At 37.8% G+C, this 21,898-nt stretch overlaps 1 protein-coding gene across 1 annotated transcript in view; it reads right to left on the reverse strand.

Annotated features, from left to right (window-relative positions):
- Positions 1–21,898, reverse strand: part of PREX2 (phosphatidylinositol-3,4,5-trisphosphate dependent Rac exchange factor 2) — a 269,082-nt gene that overhangs the window by 14,046 nt on the left and 233,138 nt on the right. Inside the window, exons 37-38 of the mRNA XM_066378926.1 lie at positions 20,853–20,919; positions 20,416–20,606 (exon numbers count right to left, since the gene is read on the reverse strand). Of these exons, the coding sequence (XP_066235023.1) occupies positions 20,416–20,606; positions 20,853–20,919 (258 nt within the window). The remainder of the gene's footprint in view (positions 1–20,415; positions 20,607–20,852; positions 20,920–21,898) is intronic.

A 21,898-nucleotide genomic window follows, 5' to 3' on the forward strand; every position in this document is an offset into this window, starting at 1 on the left:
ACAACAGTACATACTGTAGTTTTGCATGTACCTGCTGGTTATAGGACACTGTGTGCCAATGACAGCTGAGAATCACCATTGACAGTTCATGTTTAAATATCAATTATTTTTACAAAGCATTTGTTAGGTTACTTGACAGCCCATAACCTGATTCTCCTTCTTCAGGTCTCCTCTACTCCAATTTTAAGTCCTTATTGATCCTAACATTTTAATCAATAATGCTGATTATACCAACTGAATGAGATTTTATTATACCAATAAAATCTTTATTTTTTTTTCTAATCACACCGAAATATCTGTGTGAAATTTCTTTCACCAGCATATCCAAAAAGATGGCTTCATCTATACTTGCTTTTTATACTAACCACCATTTATTCCAATTAGGTCCCAAGATTATTTTGCAATTGTTTAAAAGTGAGATGCCATTAAAAAAATTAAAAAAAAAAAAAAAAAGTGAGATGCTTCAAAATAGACAATCAGGTCAATGTGGGAACTATTGCCTGTGTCTGATTCATAGTTGTTGTTTACAGTGAAGGCTCCATTGTTTCACAACAGAAGTCCATTCCCTAAATTAAGGTTGTAAAAGAAAGCCTAGCCGTAAGTACACAACTTCACTGTCAAAATGACATCATGTGCCTCATAACTTTTTATGTTCTCTCAACTCTGTCAAATGCAAGAAGTCAGCATTTGCAAGACATTTCGATTCTGGCATTCTCTGAAAAAGCCCAGGTACCAAAAAGTGGCACATGGTTTTTCAGTGATGTATAAATGATACACAGACTCAGGTTTTATAAGAGACTATTTGATTTTGTAGGTAGTCCTTTGATTACCATTGAGACTGGTCTGCTAACGCTGGTCATGAGAGTTAAGGGAGCAAACCAAAGGCAGAATCCTAAGCAAATTCCATTCAGGACATGATTTCTTGCCTGACCCACCAATTTCTTTTTTCTGGCATAACCTCTGCTCTAACATTAGACAGTAAATTAACATTTAAATAAATCTGTATTTTTACTGGAAAATATGGACCCTCAATTCTTCAGTTCCTTGTAGCTGCAATATCACTTAAAAATTTTACACAACTGTTTGCTTGGGAGCCACATAAATAGGTCACAGAGTCAAAACTGCCCTTCATAAAAAGGCAGACATAACATAGACACTGAGAAAAGTTGTTTCATAATTTCAGTAATAAGTCATTCCAAGTAGTAGCTCTGCTCAGGGCATGTTCCTGGGGAAGTGTACTTGACAGAGCTGAAAAATTATGCATAAATCATAAATCAGAAAATCAGAAAAAGCAAAAGGTCAATATATATGTGCTTATCATGAATAAATCTTCTCGACATATTTCATATTAAAAATAGATCCTGCATCACTCAGAGATTTAGCATAGGGTTACTTTGATAAACCTGACCTGTAGGTAACTGGTCCAATTTCATTTGAAAGGCACTTTGAATTAGCAATACTGTGAAAGAGTCACAAAGAAGTCCCTTCCTAGTCATCCATCCATCCATCCATCCATCCATCCATCCATCCACCCATCCATCTATCCATCTGCCCATCCATCCATCCAACAAATATTTTTGAGTATCTCCTTTGTACCTACAAGTGCCATTAGGTACTGTCAGAAGTGGATTTACTATCAAAAGAAAAAAGATTGAGTTTCAGGGTCCGGCACTTGTACGGATCCCTAGAAACCACTTTATATAGTCACATGCTTTTTAAAACTCACCAAAGCAAAATGTTTTAATTGCAAATAGTTGCCACTACTGCGTTTTTATTTCTCAACTTCTTCTCTGCCATGTTCTGTCATGTTAAAACGGCCATGGTTATTTCTGGAACTAAACTAAATGAAGTAAATTAGGGATATACTTGGTTTGGTTTACTGGGGCCTGTGTATATGATTCATAGTCACTTCCATTTATAGTTAGGTTATTATAGTGTCCTGGTGCAGGAATGGATTCAAGAGTATTCCTATAACCTATTGTACAAATTCACCCTAATGTTAAAAAGGAGGTGCAGGACCCCAGGTTGTAATGCACTATGTTCTTACTGTGAGGCAGCCAGGACTGTAAGTGTTACATGGGGAAGAGGAGAAACAAGTTGGAAATGCCTGCAGCCAGGAATGTACTAAAGTCATTTCCATTGCTCTTTGCTCCTGAGCTCATACAGTCAAGTCTGCCTATGCGAGCTCAGAAGGGTACTATATTACTTGGAATATCTGAGAACGTGAGCTTTCATATATCCCAATTTCTCAAATCCCATTGTATTTCAAAAGCTTTCTACTTTTTTTTTTTTTTTTTTTTTTTTTGCATTTTTCTGAAGCTGGAAATGGGGAGAGACTGTCAGACAGACTCCCGCATGCGCCCGACCGGGATCCACCCGGCACGCCCACCATGGGGCGAGGCTCTGCCCACCAGGGGGCGATGCTCTGCCCATCCTGGGCATCGCCATGTTGCGACCAGAGCCACTCTAGTGCCTGAGGCAGAGGCCACAGAGCCATCCCCAGCGCCCGGGCCATCTTTGCTCCAATGGAGCCTTGGCTGCGGGAGGGGAAGAGAGAGACAGAGAGGAAGGTGCGGCGGAGGGGTGGAGAAGCAAATGGGCGCTTCTCCTGTGTGCCCTGGCCGGGAATCGAACCCGAGTCCTCCGCACGCTAGGCCGACGCTCTACCGCTGAGCCAACCGGCCAGGGCAAAAGCTTTCTACTTTTTTTTATTTTAAAGAAATGTTCATTAAAGTAACCCTGTGGTAAGTTATTTTATAAGAGTTTGATGTTACAGCATTATGATAATTACATGGTGTTAAGGACAAACTTCTACCAATATTCTTTCAGAAACTGGGGCTTGGTTGAAGTAGAGTTTGCCTGACTATAATTTGGCACTTGCTAATATGAGGCTTTATTTCATACTTCTGTCCCAAGTGACCCTAGACATTAGCTATAAGTTTTATTTTATATGTCAAACTATGAAGCTACGGGTCAGGAAAAGCATGTGAAATGGTCTCTTATTTTCTAGTTTTATTTCTAGGTTCTAGGACAGGGGTCCCCAAACTTTTTACACAGGGGGCTAGTTCACTGTCCCATCTCTCAGACCGTTGGAGGGCTGCCACATACAGTGTTCCTCTCACTGACCACCAATGAAAGAAGTGTGGTGGGGGCTGGATAAATGGCCTCAGGGGGCCCGCATGCGGCCCGCGGTCCGTAGTTTGGGGATGCCTGTTCTAGGGGTTCAAAGTGATCACTTCCAGACCTTCTTCTCAATTAAGTCCCAATGAAGACAGAGCTTGTTTTCCTAAGTTGGTTTAATTGGAAAATGTTGTATTTCAACCATTTATTAAGTCCTATCTATTACACTATATGTAGTTCACTTTGTAAGACCTTGATTCTTGAGTCAAGATACATGTAAATCCTTTTTAAAACATGTCAAGCTTGACATTTCTATAACAAATTAGATAAAAGACTCTTGAAACCTAAGAATCTTCTACATATTTGGTTATTTACCATGATAACAAACAAAAATCATTATTTGTATGCTACATTTCCAAACCTCCACAGATCTGCTGCCTCATTTAATGTGAATTGAAATTGTACTGAACAAGAAAGCCAATCTCCCAACGGTTGAGATGTGTTAAATCGAATACTTAGAGAGATGCATCACCCCTTTTCAGACACAGTGGTGACCTAGTCACTGAATCTGACATAGGAAAATAGAACAACGTGAGGTTTATGGCTTTGAGCTCTGTTTTCCTAAGGTGGATTTATTTGCTAATTCTCAGAAAGGCCATGGTCAGAAATTCTGATGTTTTGTTTGGTAACTAACAATTGATTATATTATAAGGTCTACTGGAAAGTTCTGTCCATTTTTGGAATAAAACAAAATACAAATTTTTCTTACCGTCAATAAACTTTATTAAATAATATAATTGCCATTATTATTAATGATTTCTTGCCAGTGTGAGGGCAATTTGTATATCCCATTTTTGAAAAATGTTTTATCTTTTGATGCGAAAAATTGAACCAGTGCTTGTTTGATATCTTCTTCATTTTTGAATTTTTTGCCCTTCAAAAAATTTTGTAAGGACAAAAACAAGTGATAGTCGGAGGGTGCTAAGTCCGGGGAATATGGTGGATGCAACAGACATGCTTCTGTAGCATTTCTTCCTTGTTGAAATTCGTAAAAATTACAGTGGCGTAAATGAACTTTATCAGTAGCCATGGGTACACTATCGCTTCACACATAAGACTAACGTGAATCAACTTTGTGTTAGTTAATTTGCTACATCAGTATGTATACATTAAGTGATAAAAATAGAGAGGCACACATGCGCCAAATAAACATATATGCTTACGTGTCGAAACTTGTTGTGATAGAAACGGACAGAACTTTCCTGTAGACCAGATTTTCTTATTATTAGTGGAGGAGGGACGTTCAGATTTAATTACAAACTGACATTAAATATATCACCCAATAACCTAATGTAATGAAGATTTCTAAATTTGCAAGCACAGCATCATGCCGTAAATTAACATTATGTAACGCTAAAGTGACATTAAAAAATTAATTAAAAATAGAAACACAACCTTTAGCAAAGGATTCTTTTTTATTTCCCCATTTTTTCTTTTCTTTTTAAATTAAAGGTATTGGGGTGACACTGGTTAACAATAAGATTATACAGGTTTCAATTAAAATAAATACTTGATTCTGATATCAGTGACTTCTGCCTGATACAGAATTCTACACCATGACGAGTTGGATTTTGTTTAGCTCTGAACTTCTGTACCTCACTCATTTTCCCCATCCTTTATGACAGTGATGCTGCCTCTGGTCATGGAAACAAGAGCGAGAAAAATCCCTCAGGGCCAATGCATCACTTGGAGGATATGTAAGAGGACAACCAGAGGCACCTATTATTGTGATATTCTTCACAAGATTTATGTGTCTTTATACAGTTACGTCTCTACTTACAAACTTACAAATTTAGATCTTAAAAAACCAAACACCATGAAATCATTTTCCCTTGCTCTATAAAGTCATCTTTGCTTCTCCTTTAATTAAAAGCCAGGTCCATTATCCTTATTCAAGTGGCTCACAAACAAGTTATAAGGAATCTAACCAGCTGTGGTTCTCTGTGATCTCACTATATTAAGCTGCAGTAACCTGGGCAGCGTTCAGTGTTGGGGAGGAATAATGAGCATCTATTTCAATCCCAAGAGAACAGAGCAGGTGAAAAGATTGGACCATCAGCAGCTACTACTGTTATCTGCACACCATTCTGTTACACACAAAAGCTTTTTATGACAGATGGAAGGTATCCATTTATCACTTAGCAATATTTCTGGGTTTAGAAGCATACATGTGCCCTCTAACAGAATCAGTTCTTTCACACTGTCAGAATGACATGCTGTATATTTTTCCCCTCTATTGTACTTTGAAAAGTCTGTATCCACCTTTTTGTCACTCCACTTAAAAACCCCATCCTTTGACTATCTTTCTCCTACTGTCATTAGAGAACTAGTGCCACACAGTGCGGCTGCCTGATTTTCCCGTGTTTCCTTTGTCGAGAACTCAGGCTGGATGTGTGGGGGTGCAGCATCCTTCTTGTCTACCTGGTGTGGTGTAGCACAGTGCTTGGCACATGGCCATGTCCCATAAGTAGTTTTTTTTTTCTTAGTGAATGAATCAATAAACAATTGCCAGCACTTAATTATTTTCAAGTCCTAAATATGTGTCTTTATTCTAATATACAATATATTTTTAATTGAATTTTGGTGTTACACTTGTTAACATAGTTATACAGGTTTCAGGTACCCAATTCTACAACACACTTCTACACTGTATTGTGTGCCCACACCTTCCCCCCAAGTCAAGTCTTTGTCGAACACCATTTATCCTCCCTAAACCTTCCTTTACCTCCCCACCCCAGAAATCACCACACTGTTGTCCATGTCCTTGAGTTTTTCTTTTTCCTTTGACACTAGAAAAGAAAACCTTCTGCCCTTGAATTCAAGGGGAGCCTTTCTGCTGCCCTTGAGTGACTTTCTACAAACTGTCAAAGGGGGATGCTAAAAATGAGCTCCATAGAGAATGAGATTGTGCATAATCTTTTCTTTTTTTTTTAATATTTATTTATTCATTTTTTTAGAGAAGAGAGAGAGAGAGAGAGAGAGAGAGAGAGAAGGGGGGGCGGAGCAGGAAGCATCAACTCCCATATGTGCCTTGACTGGGCAAGCCCAGGGTTTTGAACCGGCAACCTCAGCATTTCCAGGTCAATACTTTATCCACTGCACCACCACAGGTCAGGCCGCATAATCTTTTCTTAACCTAGTCATGCTCTAAGTATATTATAGAAGACAGGGCCAAACAAGAGAGCATTTCTAGGAAAAGTTCAATAAGGCTTGATATTTCTTTACAGGCCAACAGATGTGCCAGTTCAAATGACACTGAGCCTGTACAGAAGCAGTGTCCTTGTTGCGCACAGCTACAAAACAACTTACCCAGGTCCCTTAGGACTGCACTGCTCCCCCCCAGAGAGCTGCAGGAGTGCCGTTGTTTCCTCCTCGTTCCTGCTTCTCCACTAACTTGACATTATTTTTCTTTATCAGTCAGTTTCCATATGATTCCTGTTTCTGACTTCTTAGATAGTGAGTTAATTACTACACCTCTTCTTTGCTACAATCTGTCCCTCTAGCTCTATGATCTCATGGTGTTGCACATCACAGCTACTTGAGATTGGGATTCATTACTTAGCTTGCTATAGCAGACTTGGGCCTGGATAATCCCAGAGTGCAGTTAAGAATCATAATTCAGCCTCTGATTAACAGCAATGCTTTAAATCTTTTATTCATACTACTAATTTTTATAATGAGTAAAAGTGCAAATTACATATCATATTATTTTTTAAAAACCAGTTTATGTAAAATAATAAATTTGGAAAAACATATTATATTAAAAAAAAAGCTCCAACAGGATCCAGAGTTTTCTGTAGTCTCTTTTTTATAGATCAGAAGAGTTAACTCTTGGAGTTTTCATACTCTTCTTCCATCGTATCATCACCCGTTACTATGATTTTTTTCAGCGTTATTGAGATAAAACTGACATATAACATTGTGTAACTTTAAGGATTGTGTGTATTGATTTGATACGCTTATTTATTGCACAATTACCATAGCATTACTTAACACCTGAATCATGTCACCTAATTATCATGTCTTTTTTATAGTTCACACATTTAAGATCTATTCTCCTAGCCTATACTGTGACTTCTAAAATAATTCTTACATGATATTTTCTATTTTACTAAGTATAATATATCATTTTAAACAGATGCATTTCATATTTCTAAGTCCGATTCACAATCAGAAATACAGATTAAGGTTGAAAAATGAAGCATTCACTATTGCCAGGTTCTGTGAATGCTTTCATATATACTGGCCACTTAATCCTCATGATATTTATTTTTTTCAGAAAAAAAAATCATCATTCACATTTCTCCAATAAGCCTCTGATAGACCAGGTGATAGAATCACAGTCACACAGTGAATAAGTCACAGGATTCAAAACCAGTTTTCTGATTCAGATTCAGGTCTCTTTCTGTTATTCCAAACTCGTATCACGTAGATGACTGCATTTAGAGAATTCAAGCTCCCCACATCCATAATTCAACAATCTCAGTCTTGGCTCAGCCTTTATACTTTAAATGCATTGTTTTGGACGAGTTTTATTCAGCCTGCCCAGACCACTTCAGTATGAACGCAGACCTCCTCATCCTAAAAGGAATGTGTTCATGATTAAAAAGGAACTAGGTGTGAAGCATGTTAAATAAGTTTATCGATTGTAAAGCAATCGGGTAGCAAAAATAAATCGAAGGGAGATCGTGTTCTTTCTCCACTACCGATGTGCCTTTTTCCATATAAAATGCACTGATCTGTGGAGAGAGTGTTCATTCCCACAGCGATCTCATCTATTCTGGCTTCTAATTACTTTTAACCACTGTGCACAGAGTGAAAAGTCTACTGAGAAATAGAATGAAGCATATGACTGAAGAAATTAATTGTTTAATATCCCATGGTTATATATTCCCTGCTCCCTTTTATTACCCCACATGAGGGAGAGTGGCACACCTGGGGCTAATGCAAAATGTTAACTACCGATCAGTCCTGGAGTGGTTGCTAGTCTCCTACACAAGGGGAGTGTCTGTGACACTAATACGGAAAAGGCCACTGCTGACCTAGAGATCTTTCCCACCTTGGTTGCCCTTCACAATGCATTTGTGATAGATGAAAAGCTGGAGGAAACTGTCACAAGTCCACAGGGATTTCTAAGACTCAACCCCTGCATCCTTGAATTCCTGTAACAGAGGAGACACTTTTCTTAATAAAGCACATAACTATTTTCATGTGAAAATGGGGGAAACCGGCTGTTTCCAACAGTAAAGAATTCACTTATACACACACCTGTACACAGATAGAATGAAGTATCAAATATTTACACTCTCCCTTTAGGAAAACATGAATGACAGTCTAACAATAGCTAGTACCCGTAAGCTAGTGATCACTCAGGTAAGTTTCCAGTATATTCTATAGAATTAACTTCTGGATGTCTATTGATGCTTTCAATATTCTTATTTGACTCTTGTTAAACAGTCAGTACTGATGAAACCTTCCCATGATTGTATTGGGTTCCTGGGTTTCACGGTCTGAGAGTTGGAAGATGAGGGGTTAATGTATATTTGAAAAGACAGCAGAGAGATGGCAGGCCGAGAGACGGGAGGAAAAGAACAGAGCAGAATGCAGAAGGGAACAGAACAGCTGTAGTAAGATCCTGGGGGTAGACACAGAGCCAAACTGAATATTCCACTCACTCCATATATCTTCAGGCAAAATAACCATCAAGTTTAGGTAAGGGACACATTTTCAGTGCTGCACAGGGACTTAGCCATGAAATTTTCATTGAAGATAATGGGATTTTCTATTGCAACTTTCATTTAATACATGCCCTGGAAATTCTCAGTGCATATCTTTAAACCGACGCTTAAAAGTCAACTACCAGGCAAAGACCTTTCCCCCTTCATGCTGTCTCCTCCAGCACTGTCATGTTTTTCTTTAACGCAGTTTCAAGGCTGTGTTTAGCATAGAGAGAGTCACTGATCTTTGAGTAACTGAGTGCCTCAGCACCTGAGCATGTGTTTGCTCTGCTGAAAACACATGAATAGAAAATGTACATATGTCACCTGGGATCTAAGCCACCAGGTTTGAATCAGCTTCTCCACATTTTAGATTTTCAGTCCAAACTTTACCAATTTTATTTCATGTCTGTCTTGATTTGAGGGATTTCACTAAACAACTTGTTCCTTGACATTACCTGTCTATTCCCACCTTCTCTACTTTGCTATCTGACTTTTGTCCTTGACTCCTTATAGGTTCTTTGATGACACCAACACTTCAGGGGTGTCCAGTATATTTCATCGGTCTCCCCAGTTCTTGGACACTCACTGGAACATAATTGTTTTCTCTTTGACTTATTTATCCCAGACACTGAATAGAGTTTTATTTGAGTATTTTAAGGTATTTCTGGTGTTTTATTCTGAGGCTACCCCTTAGCAGGGCACACAGAGGACCAGGAGGTGGAGAACTTCCTCTCTGTTCTATTCTCTGCTTTTTACCAGTCATCTCATCCTGTTGAGAACCATTTCATACCTTTCCCAACTATTTTTCCCCTTCTAAACTCTGCGCCAATGCTTTAGTTTTGAAACTCAACATCTGTTGTATTATTGTAAAATTCTAGCTGTCTCCCTGCCTCTATCCCATTCAGATGATAAGAGTTATCTTCACATATAAAATATTTTTTAAAAATATCTAATCATGGTATTGTTTTGCTGAACCCTTTCACTGGCTTCCTAGAGCCTTCAGGAGAAAGTCCCAAATCCTTGACCTAGCAGGTAGGACCTTCCGTTCTCCAAACCCATCTCCCCCTCTAGCCTCATCTCCCAGCTCCACTTCCCTCTCACGTCATTGCCCAGAAATGGCAATCTACAAACTGTGACCTCCCCCCATGTTATATGCTATTTCACACCAAATGTTACATTTCCATACTATTCCTTTGCAATGAACCATCCTCTCCCCTTCCATCACTTGGTAAACACTCTTCATGCTTTAAATCCTACAGCAGATGTTACCTTACACCCTAGTCTCTACTACCAGGATTCAAATCCTCCTCCTCTGTATTCCTTCTGAATATGTGAAGACCTATCCCCAACTTAACACTAACATGGAAAGGCAGAGAGAGCTGCTTCCTTCCTGCAACTTTTCCATGCCACCTGCTTTCCTGCTTCAGGTTCCCAGAGGGACGAGGTAATTCTTCCAGTGCAGACAAAAGAGAAACAATTAGATCAGTGAGATTCCCATAGTTCTCTCATCTGCGGATGGGGAATATGGTTTATGACATTTATTGAAGTTATAAAGCCCTCAGAAACATTCCAGAAAATGATTAAAATTTTATTTTGCTTTTAATGTAATTTGGCCGAGTTATAAAAAACAGTAACTACAGTCTCTTTAAAAGAAGTTTTAAGCCCTGGTCAGTTGGCTCAGTGGTAGAGCGTCGGCCTGGCGTGCAGGGGTCCCGGGTTTGATTCCCGGCCAGGGCACACAGGAGAAGCACCCATCTGCTTCTCCACCCCTCCCCCTCTCCTTCCTCTCTGTCCATCTCTTCCCCTCCCATAGCCAAGGCTCCATTGGAGCAAAGTTGGCCCAGGCGCTGAGGATGGCTCTGTGGTCTCTGCCTCAGGTGCTAGAATGGCTCTGATTGCAACAGAGCAATGTCCCAGAGGGGCAGAGCATCGCCCCCTGGTGGGCGTGCGGGGTGGATCCCGGTTGGGCGCATGGAGGAGTCTGTCTGACTGCCTCCCCATTTCCAACTTCAGAAAAAAAAAATACAAAAAAAAGTGTTAAAGATTCATGCCCTGCTTAATAGTTTGTAAAGTAGGTTCTATATTTATCACTTTTCAATAATTACATATAAATAAAATTTAGTGATGTACATACTTAAATTTTACTAATGTGCTCCAATAGTAAAATTGGGTTTGGCAAATAGATGAATAACTATCATTAATTTAAATTAGTTATATTTATAATACATTAATGATAACATATTAAATTAAATATAATAGTAATATAATACATACAGATATAAAATATTAAATATAACTATTATATACTTAGCTATTTTATGATGTTTATTATATTATGATTACCTGGACTTTTACCATTTTAGGACGACAGGTAATCATGTAACAGCTCTTGTTTTAAATGTCCTAAAGTACACATTGGTAGTTACAGAATACTCATGGGAGTGTAAAATACAGCATAGGAGATACAGTGGATAATATAGTAATAACTACATATAGTGCCTGGTAAGTACTGGAAATATCAGGAGAATGCTTGGTAAAGTATATAATTGTCTAACCACTTGGTTATATACCTGAAACTAATACAAAATAATATTAAATATAAGCCATAAGTGAAAAAAAATTTAAAAATAAAAATAAATGTACTGAACTTAAGGCTTGTCTGGCCAACACTGCATGATTATTGGAAGTCAGAACTAGAAACCACTGCAAGGAGAAGTCATTCTTGTAATTACTGTTTTATTCTTTCACAGTAATCTAATTTTAAGAAAACAATGAACTTTTAAAGTAACAATAATTTAATGTATTAATATTAATGATTCATATCAGATGCAAAGAAAAATCTAACAAATATATATACAAATTTACCCTTTAAGGTAGAGAACTTTTATAAAAATAATGGGAAAAAGTAAAATAATAAAAACTTCTATTATCTTCGAGATATTTTATTTCCTCCTATAATTTTAAGAGACTATACCTGTAGTATTTATCTGATTGATTAAATTAGCATAAATTATGTTTTATTTGCTTATTTTACAATTCAGTATAATTTGAAATTCTAGGCTAATTTTTCTTTTATTCCCCACCTTAACTAAGGTAAAATTGACAATTAAAAAGTGTGTTACATAAAGTGTACCACTTGATGGTTTGACATACATATACACTGTGAAATATACATCACAGTCAAGCTAATTAATATACCTATCATCTTTCATACTTACCATTTTCTTATTCTTCTTTGTGTGTGTGTGTGTGTGTGTATGTGTGTGTGTGTGTGTGTGTGTGTTTTGTGAAAACACTTATGTTCTACCTTCCTAGCAAATGTCAGCTATATAATCCAGTATTGTTAACTATAATCCCATCGTTGTACATTAGATCTCCAGAAACTTGTCATCCTGCACAATTGAAATGTTGTACCGTCGACCAACATCTCCCCATTTCCTTCTTCCAAGCCCCTGCTAACCACTGTTCTGCTCTCCATTTTTGTGAGTTTGGCAGAGTAATTAAGATTTCTACTTATATTCTGAGTAAGATATATTCTATCTTTCTCCCAGAGCCCCATTATTATAGTATTTTATCTTTTATTTTAAAAAATTAGGGTACATTTTTTTTTCATTTTTTTGTTCTGATTCATTAATGATTTTATCAGATGTCAAAAAATGAGAACAGTGGGTTTAATTATAATCAAATATAACTGTGAAAGGACAATAATCCACTGAAACTACAGCTATCTTTAATGATAATTTTAAATGGCAGTTCTGTCATTCTTATTATGACCCTTATATAAAAGAAGCATTTTAGACCAATGTGTTTCAGATTCCTGAATATGGAGCATATATTTAGAACTTCTTATTTGGAATATGCAGTAGCTTGAGATCATGAGTCAGCAAAAATGCTTCTGTTCTATTTAGGTACCTTTCTGGAGACTTAAAATTCAAGCATTTCTACTAATCTTGTTACTGAATCCTTCAAATCTTTTTGTGTTGTTTTGCACAAAAAGTAAATGGACACATTCAAAACCTGGATTTGCTTATTTCAGTAATTTTTTTTCTGCCCCATAGATTCTAACCTATATATAGAAATCCCCAGAGTAAATCTCTTCCTCTTGGTGCTTCAACTGCAAGTGAAGAAAGCTGCCATTTCATCACCCGCCTTACTAAGACTCTGATGACCTACGTCAGGTTACCTTGAGTAACCCATTTTTATAAGATTCTGCATTTTGTAATCGGGTCCTATTTTGTCAATTTGTCCTCTGATGTCATAATGATGACAGGATAAAATATTGCCAAGAAAAAGTCCTTTAAAGTTCAAACAAAAGTGGCTTTCAAAATTGTTCATTGATAATTACCTGAAAAATATTTTTAAAAAGTTGCTTGAATGAGTTGAGAGTCATTACACTGTTTATCATCATTTGAAATAAGAAACGTTTCATTAACTAAATTGGTAAATACATATTTCTTTTATTTACTTATTTATTTATTTATTAAATGAGAAGCAGGGAGGTGGGGAGGAAGAGGTACACTCCCACATGTGCCCCGACATGGATCTATCTGGTTAAGCCCCCCATAGGACAATGCTCTGCCCATCTGGACACTACTCTGTTGCTTGGCAACCAAGCTATTTCAGTACCTGAGCAAGGCCATGGAGCCATCTTCAGCACTCAGGGCCAAATTGCTCAATCATTTGAGCCATAGCTGTGGGAGTGGTAAAGAGAGAGAGAAAGAGAAAGAGAGAGAGATAGAAAGAGAGAGAAGGGACAAAGGTGGAGAGGCAGATGGTTGCTGTCCCTGTGTGCCCTGACTGGGAATTGAACCTGGGACTTCCATATGCCAGGGTGACATTCTACTGCTGAGCCAACCAGTCAGGACCAGTTAATACATATTTCTTTTTAGTTGTTCTGCATTTTTACTCCTGGATTTCATTTTTTAAAAAAATATGCTTGTACTCATACCTTGGATCCTCTACTATGGTCACATAATGCATTATATAACCTTTAGCTGTTTGGGAAGTGTTAGGACAAGAATCTCAAGGTCTGAAAGGTTCTTAATAAATGCTAGTCTTGCTAAATGTTAAAATGTACCACAGTATTTTGCAGATGCAGCTTGACAGGAACTCAACCCCTAAGTATAGTAGCCTGCAAAGAAAAAAATTAATGTATAATTAACCAAGTAGTGTCTAAGCAAAGGCTGAGCCTACCTTCAGGGAAACAGAGCTTTGGATACAAATCCCCTGTCTGTCTCCTTTACTTGCAAGGTCAACAAACATGTCTAGTTCTTGAACAGAAGACTACAAGAAGCAAACCCTTGAGTTCGTTAACATAAGGTGAAGAAGGATGACCGAGAATTTAACCACCATTTGTAATAATGTCAAATGTGAAAATACATCTCAATTTCCAAATAACAAAATAAGACATGCATTTTAGAAATATACCCCTTTAAGTTAAAAAATTTATATCTATATCTGTATCTATATCCCTTTAGTTCCTAAAACTTTATATATGTTGAAATTAACATCTTCAATGTATTAAAAGAAAGCAATCTAACACTGGAATACATGGATGGTAGCTAGCTTGATGTTTATCAACATCATGTTTTTAATGATGAAAACAGGTCTGTGTTGACACAGACTGTTTCTTTCTCACATCTGTCTGTGATTCTAAACAAAAGAAAGCAGTGACATTGACATGCTGGTGAATCCCTGATGCAGTGACCCCTCCCGATGGTTGTTCACAAGTCCTACTAAATGTTAGTAAAATATGCAGGACCTATATACTGGAAAAAAATTCACCCTCACAACAAAGCATGAAGATAAAAGGTAATTTATGTGTACAGACCTCTAAGGTGTCATTAAAGACATCACAAGTGAGTCAGAAGCATGAGTCTTGTGCCTAGATCACTGCCTTCCTTCAGGGCCATCTCAGAGCTCTGACATCATCAAAACCCATTAATAGTGAATACAGAGAGTGTGTGAACAAAAACCTAGAATAAGCCCTTAGAGGAAAAAAAATGATTCTAGATTCTTGTCCTCACTAAAAATTTCTCTGACATGCTTTACAGGTAGCTTCTGGAAACTTTCACCCACTGTTTGCCAGGGAAGGAGGCAGAAGCCAATGGAGTTGGGAGGTGGGGCATGGTGTCTTTTTTGGGGGGCACACTCAGACTCAGGCTACAGTTTTTATAACATTTTCAGTATCCTGATTCATAATAGTTACAGAAAAATAGTTGGATTTTAAGTAGAGGTGGGAATAAAGAACCAAAACAAAATGAAATACCGCTTTGAGTGGAAGGACGCGGCAGCCTGAAATCAGACGGACATTTTAGAAGTCCCTGTGGCATGCTTTCGGAGTGCCAGCAGCTTTAATCGGCATGGGATGGAAGAGAAATTTAAAAGCAAAAGCGCAGATTCAGTGCAATAAAAACCTTCACTTTGGCAAAAACTTGTCAATAAGGCAAGTGTATAGACAATTATATAGCATAAATTTTGGTAGAAAAGGAAATTAAAAAGATATCCAAATGTTTGTATTTGTTAACCAAAGAAGTATAAATTAAAGCGCTACTGATATACCAGTGCACAACTAGGAGAGCAATTGATATTTACAGGGCAAGGCAGAAGTAGGTTTACAGTTGCTTCTATGGAAAATAATACAATAATAAGAATTCAAGAATAAACTGTTGCACACACTCATAATTGTAAACCTACTTTTGTCCATCCCTGTCAATGGGTTTTAATACCCTCTGCAGACAAGGTAAGGGTGGAGAGTTCCCACAGCCACCTGATCTTACAGCTGTGTTGTGCATGTGGACAGTCCTTTTAGGAACCTGAACAATAATATATATACCAAAGAGGTTTGAATTCCAGTAATTTTACCAGGAAGATATTTTTGTTTTCTTTAAGCTTAATGGAAAATAAAATTGAAATTTGAACAACTACCTAAAAAAAAAAAATAGATGCCTCTTATATGCAAAGAATAAAGAAGAGAAACCACCAAAATGATAGTTGAGTAAACTATGATATAATAACTAGTTGGAATATTATGTAAAAAATAAAAGTGAAAATGAGAAAGTGGGTGTACAGTTTGAAAATATATACATAGTTGCTATTAGCATAAAGATTATTAAACTATATATGCTAATAACAATGTGTTCAAATGTGTGCTGTTTGATATAAGTTGCAAGAGACAATGTAAAATAAAAATAAAATAAGGCATGTCAGGATAGGAAATTTTGAGAATTTTCCATCATCAAACTACCTTTTAATAACATGTTTATATTATTTAAAAGGCAAAACCTGATCTTAAAAAGAGATGCTCTGGTTTTTCTGTTATTCAAAAACAGTGAAACTATTTAACATAAGTAGGTTGAAGGGAGTGTGGACAGGAAAATTCATCAGTGGAATTGTAACTTACACAAAGGCTTTCCCTTGGAAAGAGAATTTAATAAAAGCAAAGCCAGGCCAAATGCTATAAGATTTTAATAATTTATCCTGAGTTTTATTCCAACTAATCTCACATTCCCTGTATGCAGCCCTGCCATCTGACTCAGGTTGGCATAAGACACCTAGACATTAATGCTAGGTCTGGCTTTTCACACTGAGAAACCTCATTATTCCCTTTAATATCAAACAAATGCAGTATGGGCCTGGCCAGTTGTCTCAGTGGCAGAGCGTTGACCCATCATGGGGATGTCCCCAGTTCGATTCCTGGTCAGGGCACACAGAAGAGGTGCCCATCTGCTTCTCTACCCCTTCCCTTCTCCTTTCTCTCTATCTCTCTCTTCCCCTTCCGCAGCTAAGGCTTCACTGAAGCAAGGTTGGCCTGGGCACTGAGGATGGCTCCTTGGCCTCTGCCTCAGGTGCTGGAATGGCTCTAATTGCAAAGGAACAATGACCCAGATGGGCAGAGTACTGCCTCCTAGTGGGCTTGCTGGGTGGATCCTGGTCTGGAACATTTGGGAGTCTGTCTCTCTGCCTCCCTGCTTCTCACTTCAGAAAATACAAAACAAACAAACAAAAACATATGCAGTATAATTCAATACTTTAAACATATTTCAGATTCTTTTTGCAAATAAAGTCAGAAAATTGACTAACATGGATACTGTATTGTTGATAATTTCCCATCTCAATTTTAAAAGTAAATGATGGAGCCTGACCAGACAGTGGTGCAGTGGTTAGAGTGTTGGCCAAGGACGCTGAAGATCTAGGTTCAAATCCCCGAGGTCACTGGCTTGAGCATGGGCTCACCAGCTTGAGTGTGGGGTTGATAGCTTGAGCATAGGATCATTGACATGACCCCATGGTCTCTGGCTTGAGCCCAAAGGTCATTGGCTTGAAGCCCCTAGTCGCTAGCTTGAGCACAAGGTTACTGGCTTGAGCTGAAGCCCCCTGGTTAAGGCACATATGAGAAAGTAAGCAATGATCAACAAAGGTGTCATAATGAAGAATTGATGCTTCTCATCTCTCTTCTTCCCGTCTGTCTGTCGCTCTCTCTATCTCTGTCTCTCTTGCTAAAAAAAAGAAAAGTTAATGATGGAAATAGGTTGTATAATATTTATTCTGACTAATACTGAACTTTTCCCCTTTGTTAGAACCATTTCTAATGTTAGTGCAGGTGTGGATCTACCGGGGTTTCACTCTAATTGTCTGAATTATGATTACTGAGGAATTATTTTAGAACCAGTCTTATGAGATTTGTTTCCAGCATGAATTAGCACACATCTTATCATCATGAAAAATCTTAGCATAGCCTTCACTAAAAGGTTAAAGATAATGTTAAAGTCCCAATTTACTCTGTATAATAAAAAAACAAAATCATTCCATTTTCAAATAATTTTAGCCTTCAGTTCAGCATCTGTGCCTACATGTCAGCAAATTTCTCCGAAATGAGCTAACTAAAACTATATTTATTTTGAATTTGCAGAAATGGAAAAATTAAAACCACTTGCAAATTCCAATGTTACTTGAGATTTGAACACATCTATCAATAAATAAAGCAATTATAAAACAGCTGTGGGACATTAATCTTTTTCTCCTATACAATGTCAGTCAAGTTCTCATTTGCCTCTTAGACTATCTGAGAATAATTTGGACAACTTGATCATGGTTCTAGAATTAAATCGCAAATTTACTTGCATTAAGTTTCAGTAAATTAATGTGGAGGTTGGCCCAGTGTATCCATCCAGTCCTCAGATAATATGATCTTGCACCAGGATAAGAGAAGAACACAAGTGATCAAGGCAATGACACTTGGCTGAAGCCACCATGGCCGCCCAGGCGTTCCTTGAATGCATCAGGCACACTCCTGATTGGGTGCCCACATTTGCATGGATCCTCTCTGTGAAGATCAAATGCTCTTTCTCTGCGATATCTGCACAGCTCACACCATTTCCTACAGTTCTCTTTGGAAGATGCTACCTCTTACCCCTCTGACTTCTAATCTTTTTTGTATTTATTTCATCTATCACATTATGCATTTATCTGTTTACTTTATTACCTGTTTCCCCCAACATGATGAATGCTATCTGAGAGTAGGGGCTTTATTTTTTCAATGCTCTATTTCCAGCCACAAGAACAGTGCTGGCACATAATTGGTGCTCCATGCATATTTGTGTGAATGAATAATGAGTGAATATATAAATTAATTAGTGGAATTAGAATAGATAAACATGAGCTGATTATAAGGGAGAGATTGCTTTTCTGCTAATAAAAATAAGAAATAAATTTATATATGCAGTTGCAAACAATGTTTTCAATTAAGGTCTTAACATGCTTTTGATAAAGTACAAAGTACATGGCAATTAAGATGAAGAGGGAAATTCAGCATATTTTGTCAACCAAAAAAATGTGATGCTCCTGTAAGAAAACTAAAGTCTTGCCATATTTCATAAGCCAAAACATGCTTCAAAGCTAAAAGTCAGGCATACCAAGTCAAATGGAAATTCACACGTGAGCACATGCTGCCTTGAACCTGATACAGCCAACCCCAGTTCAACCATCAGCTTCTCCATGGAAACTTCCCAGTTCTAACCATCACAAAGATCTATTTTCCCTTTGAATCTTATTTTTTATTGGTAACTTTCTTAGGGCACTTACTTCTTTTTTCTTTTTTAGGTGAGAGGAGGGGAGATGGTGAAGCAAAGTCCTGTATGCATCCTGACCGAGATTCACCCAGCAACCCCATCTGGGGTCGATGCTCAAGTACCAAGCTATTTTTAGCACCTGAGGCCTATGTACTCAAACCAACCAAGCTATCCTCAGCTACCAGGGCAGAGGCTCAAACCAATCAAGCTACCAGCTGTGGGAGGGAAAGAGGGAGGAGAGGGGGAGAGGAAAAGGGGAGAGGATAGGGGTGAGAAGCAAATGGTCACTTCTGTTGTGTGTCCTGACCAGGAATTGAACCCTGGATGTCCATATGTGGAGCTGATACTCTATCCACTGAGACACAGACCAGGGCCAAGGCCACTTATATTTTCTTACAATCTAGATTTATTTGTTATTTTGTTGTGGTTTTTTTTAATTGTTTTGGTATCTTACTGTTGTATTATTATTAATTTTGTTTTTATTTTCTGTTGTGTGTTACTCATACATTCATACTTTATGTCTCTAACATGAGCATTGCCACTTTATGTCACACAGCCAAGAGCACCGACTGCAATCCATGGCATGAGTTAAGTACCACAACCCTTTGAATAAATAACCACCATCCAAACATAACTGGCCTAGAACTAGGAAGAGACAGTGACAGCTGACAGAAAGTTCTCTGCATACCCAGATAACAATGAGGACAAAATCCTTCCCTATTTTCTATCTATATGGTTTCACTTCCTTGTGAAAATGGAGAGATGACAGAAGAGGAGCGAGTAATCATAAGAAAGGACTTGACATGTGGTTCTCCACTCACCTTTTGCAGCTTTGTAGCTATACAAATTCAGACACCTACCTTGGCTGTCCCAAACAGTTCCTGAAGACAAACCACCTCAGTAGGACCCATCTGGGTGTCCCCTCACATTTTCAGAAAGAACATACTATTTGGGCGCTCAGACTATAATGTTGCCAGGAGTGGGAAGACAGCAGTAACACCAAGGCAGCATCTGGCTCACTCAACTGGGTAACAGACTTCCAAACCACTCAAGAGTGAAATGTTTATCATATGTAAGAAAAGCATTATGTTTAGCTAGTTGCATCAGCTCCCACCAAGCAAATTCCTACAATGAATAAGGTCAATGTACAATTTTGTGCCTAAAGTATAAATCTTGTAATATAAATACAAGAGGGATAACATTCTGGGCCACAGTGATATAAATGTAGGACTGTATTTGTTTGTATAAATAAATAGTCACAGCAAATATAGTAACTAAAGCCAGGAAATACTGTGTAAGAATTATCTAATTTCTGAAATCTTCTTCCAAATACATCAGAGTCCTCTGAATGTTTTCAGTTATAATGTCATGTTGCCAAAATGAAAGCCAGAACCACCAAATGAAAGTGGGCACAGAGAAGCCGCAGCCGGGGGACAGTCACATACCGGTGCACGCCGCTGTTGCACATGATGACATGGCAGGCCCCCAGCCTGCTGCACAGCTCCGAGGACACGGACAGCAGCCCCACGCCCGAGGCGCTGCATGCTGTGTTTGCACAGGCTGCTGTGCGCTTCGACTTGATAAACGAGGCTACCAGTCGGTAAAGTTCATCCAAGGCATTGAGAGGCCTCATGAGCTGCAGAAAAAAGGGACGAACGTCAAGTTCAACATGTTTAGTGGAAAGAAATTCTTTTAGATGGAATATAATTCATAGCTGTTGTAGCTTTAAATAGTCTAAAATACTTCATTATGGAGGCAACAGAATTGGAGACTACAAATATTGATAATTATGTACACATTATTTCAGACAACAGCAAAAAAAATTGAGGTAGGGAGGTATACAAATGACAAAGCATAAATTAATGCTATGATCTATTTTTACCTTATCAACATAGGCAGCCTTGGACGTGGAGTTGGGTGGAGAATTTGACTTGTCCAAGTAGAATGCCCTGTCAGAAGAGAAAGAGCAAATTACCATGTACTGGGAGAAAAACTAAAATGCATGAAGACATACATAAGTTTCATTGATTTCTTTTTAAAGACAAATGAATAAACAAAAGTGACAAACACTAGGATGGGTGGGATCGCAAAAATAAATAAATGAATAAAATAAATAAATGAATAAGTCAATAATTTTCAATGTTGAAAAAATGATTAAAGCTGCCACCAGCTCCATGACGTATTGTGTGGCCTTAGCGAGATTACCTAATCTGTCTATGCCTCTGTTTCCTCTTTTGTAATCTGGGGATAATATCAGCATCTACTTAACAAGGGAGCCAAGAAAATTACAAGCGAATGCAAATAAACTGCTTAGGACCATACATAGCACAATGTGCTCATGAATATTTTCAATAATTAATATTATCATGAAAGTTGAAGAAATTATTTTCTTGTGACTACTGGAGAACATTATCTAGTTCTAGTTATCATGCAAGTGGAGATTATAAAAATAGTACTAAAAAAACTGAGAGTGAACAGACTACTGAGTTGGATTATTTCAGCCACTAAACTGTATGCTCAGATTGGAAGTCAGACCTCTTCAAGGATACACTGGTTGTTTTGGTCACCAGCATAGAATTGGTAGCTATTTTAATAAACATGTGGAATCCTAGCCATTAGTAATGTTGGTTGGTTTTTGTCTAAAATCAAGTATCATGGATTAATCAAGTATTACACTTTAATTTAGGAAAAGCTTTAACTTAAGAGTAACTTCCAAAATGAAAAGTATCTTCATTCGTACCGAGAATTAGTTTATTCATCTCTGAAATATGAATTCAAACAATAATAAAGTGTTTAGAACAGTTCAGAAGCCACAATTCTTTGTTTTTTTATAATTCATTTTGAACTCACAGGGGATTTCAATGTACCATCCTGGCTCTGAGATGGTGCCTCAAAGCTGGAGCCCACAGAGATATCGCAATAAGATGT

The sequence above is a fragment of the Saccopteryx leptura genome, chromosome 3, assembly GCF_036850995.1.
Source record: "Saccopteryx leptura isolate mSacLep1 chromosome 3, mSacLep1_pri_phased_curated, whole genome shotgun sequence".
Taxonomy (NCBI): domain Eukaryota; kingdom Metazoa; phylum Chordata; class Mammalia; order Chiroptera; family Emballonuridae; genus Saccopteryx; species Saccopteryx leptura.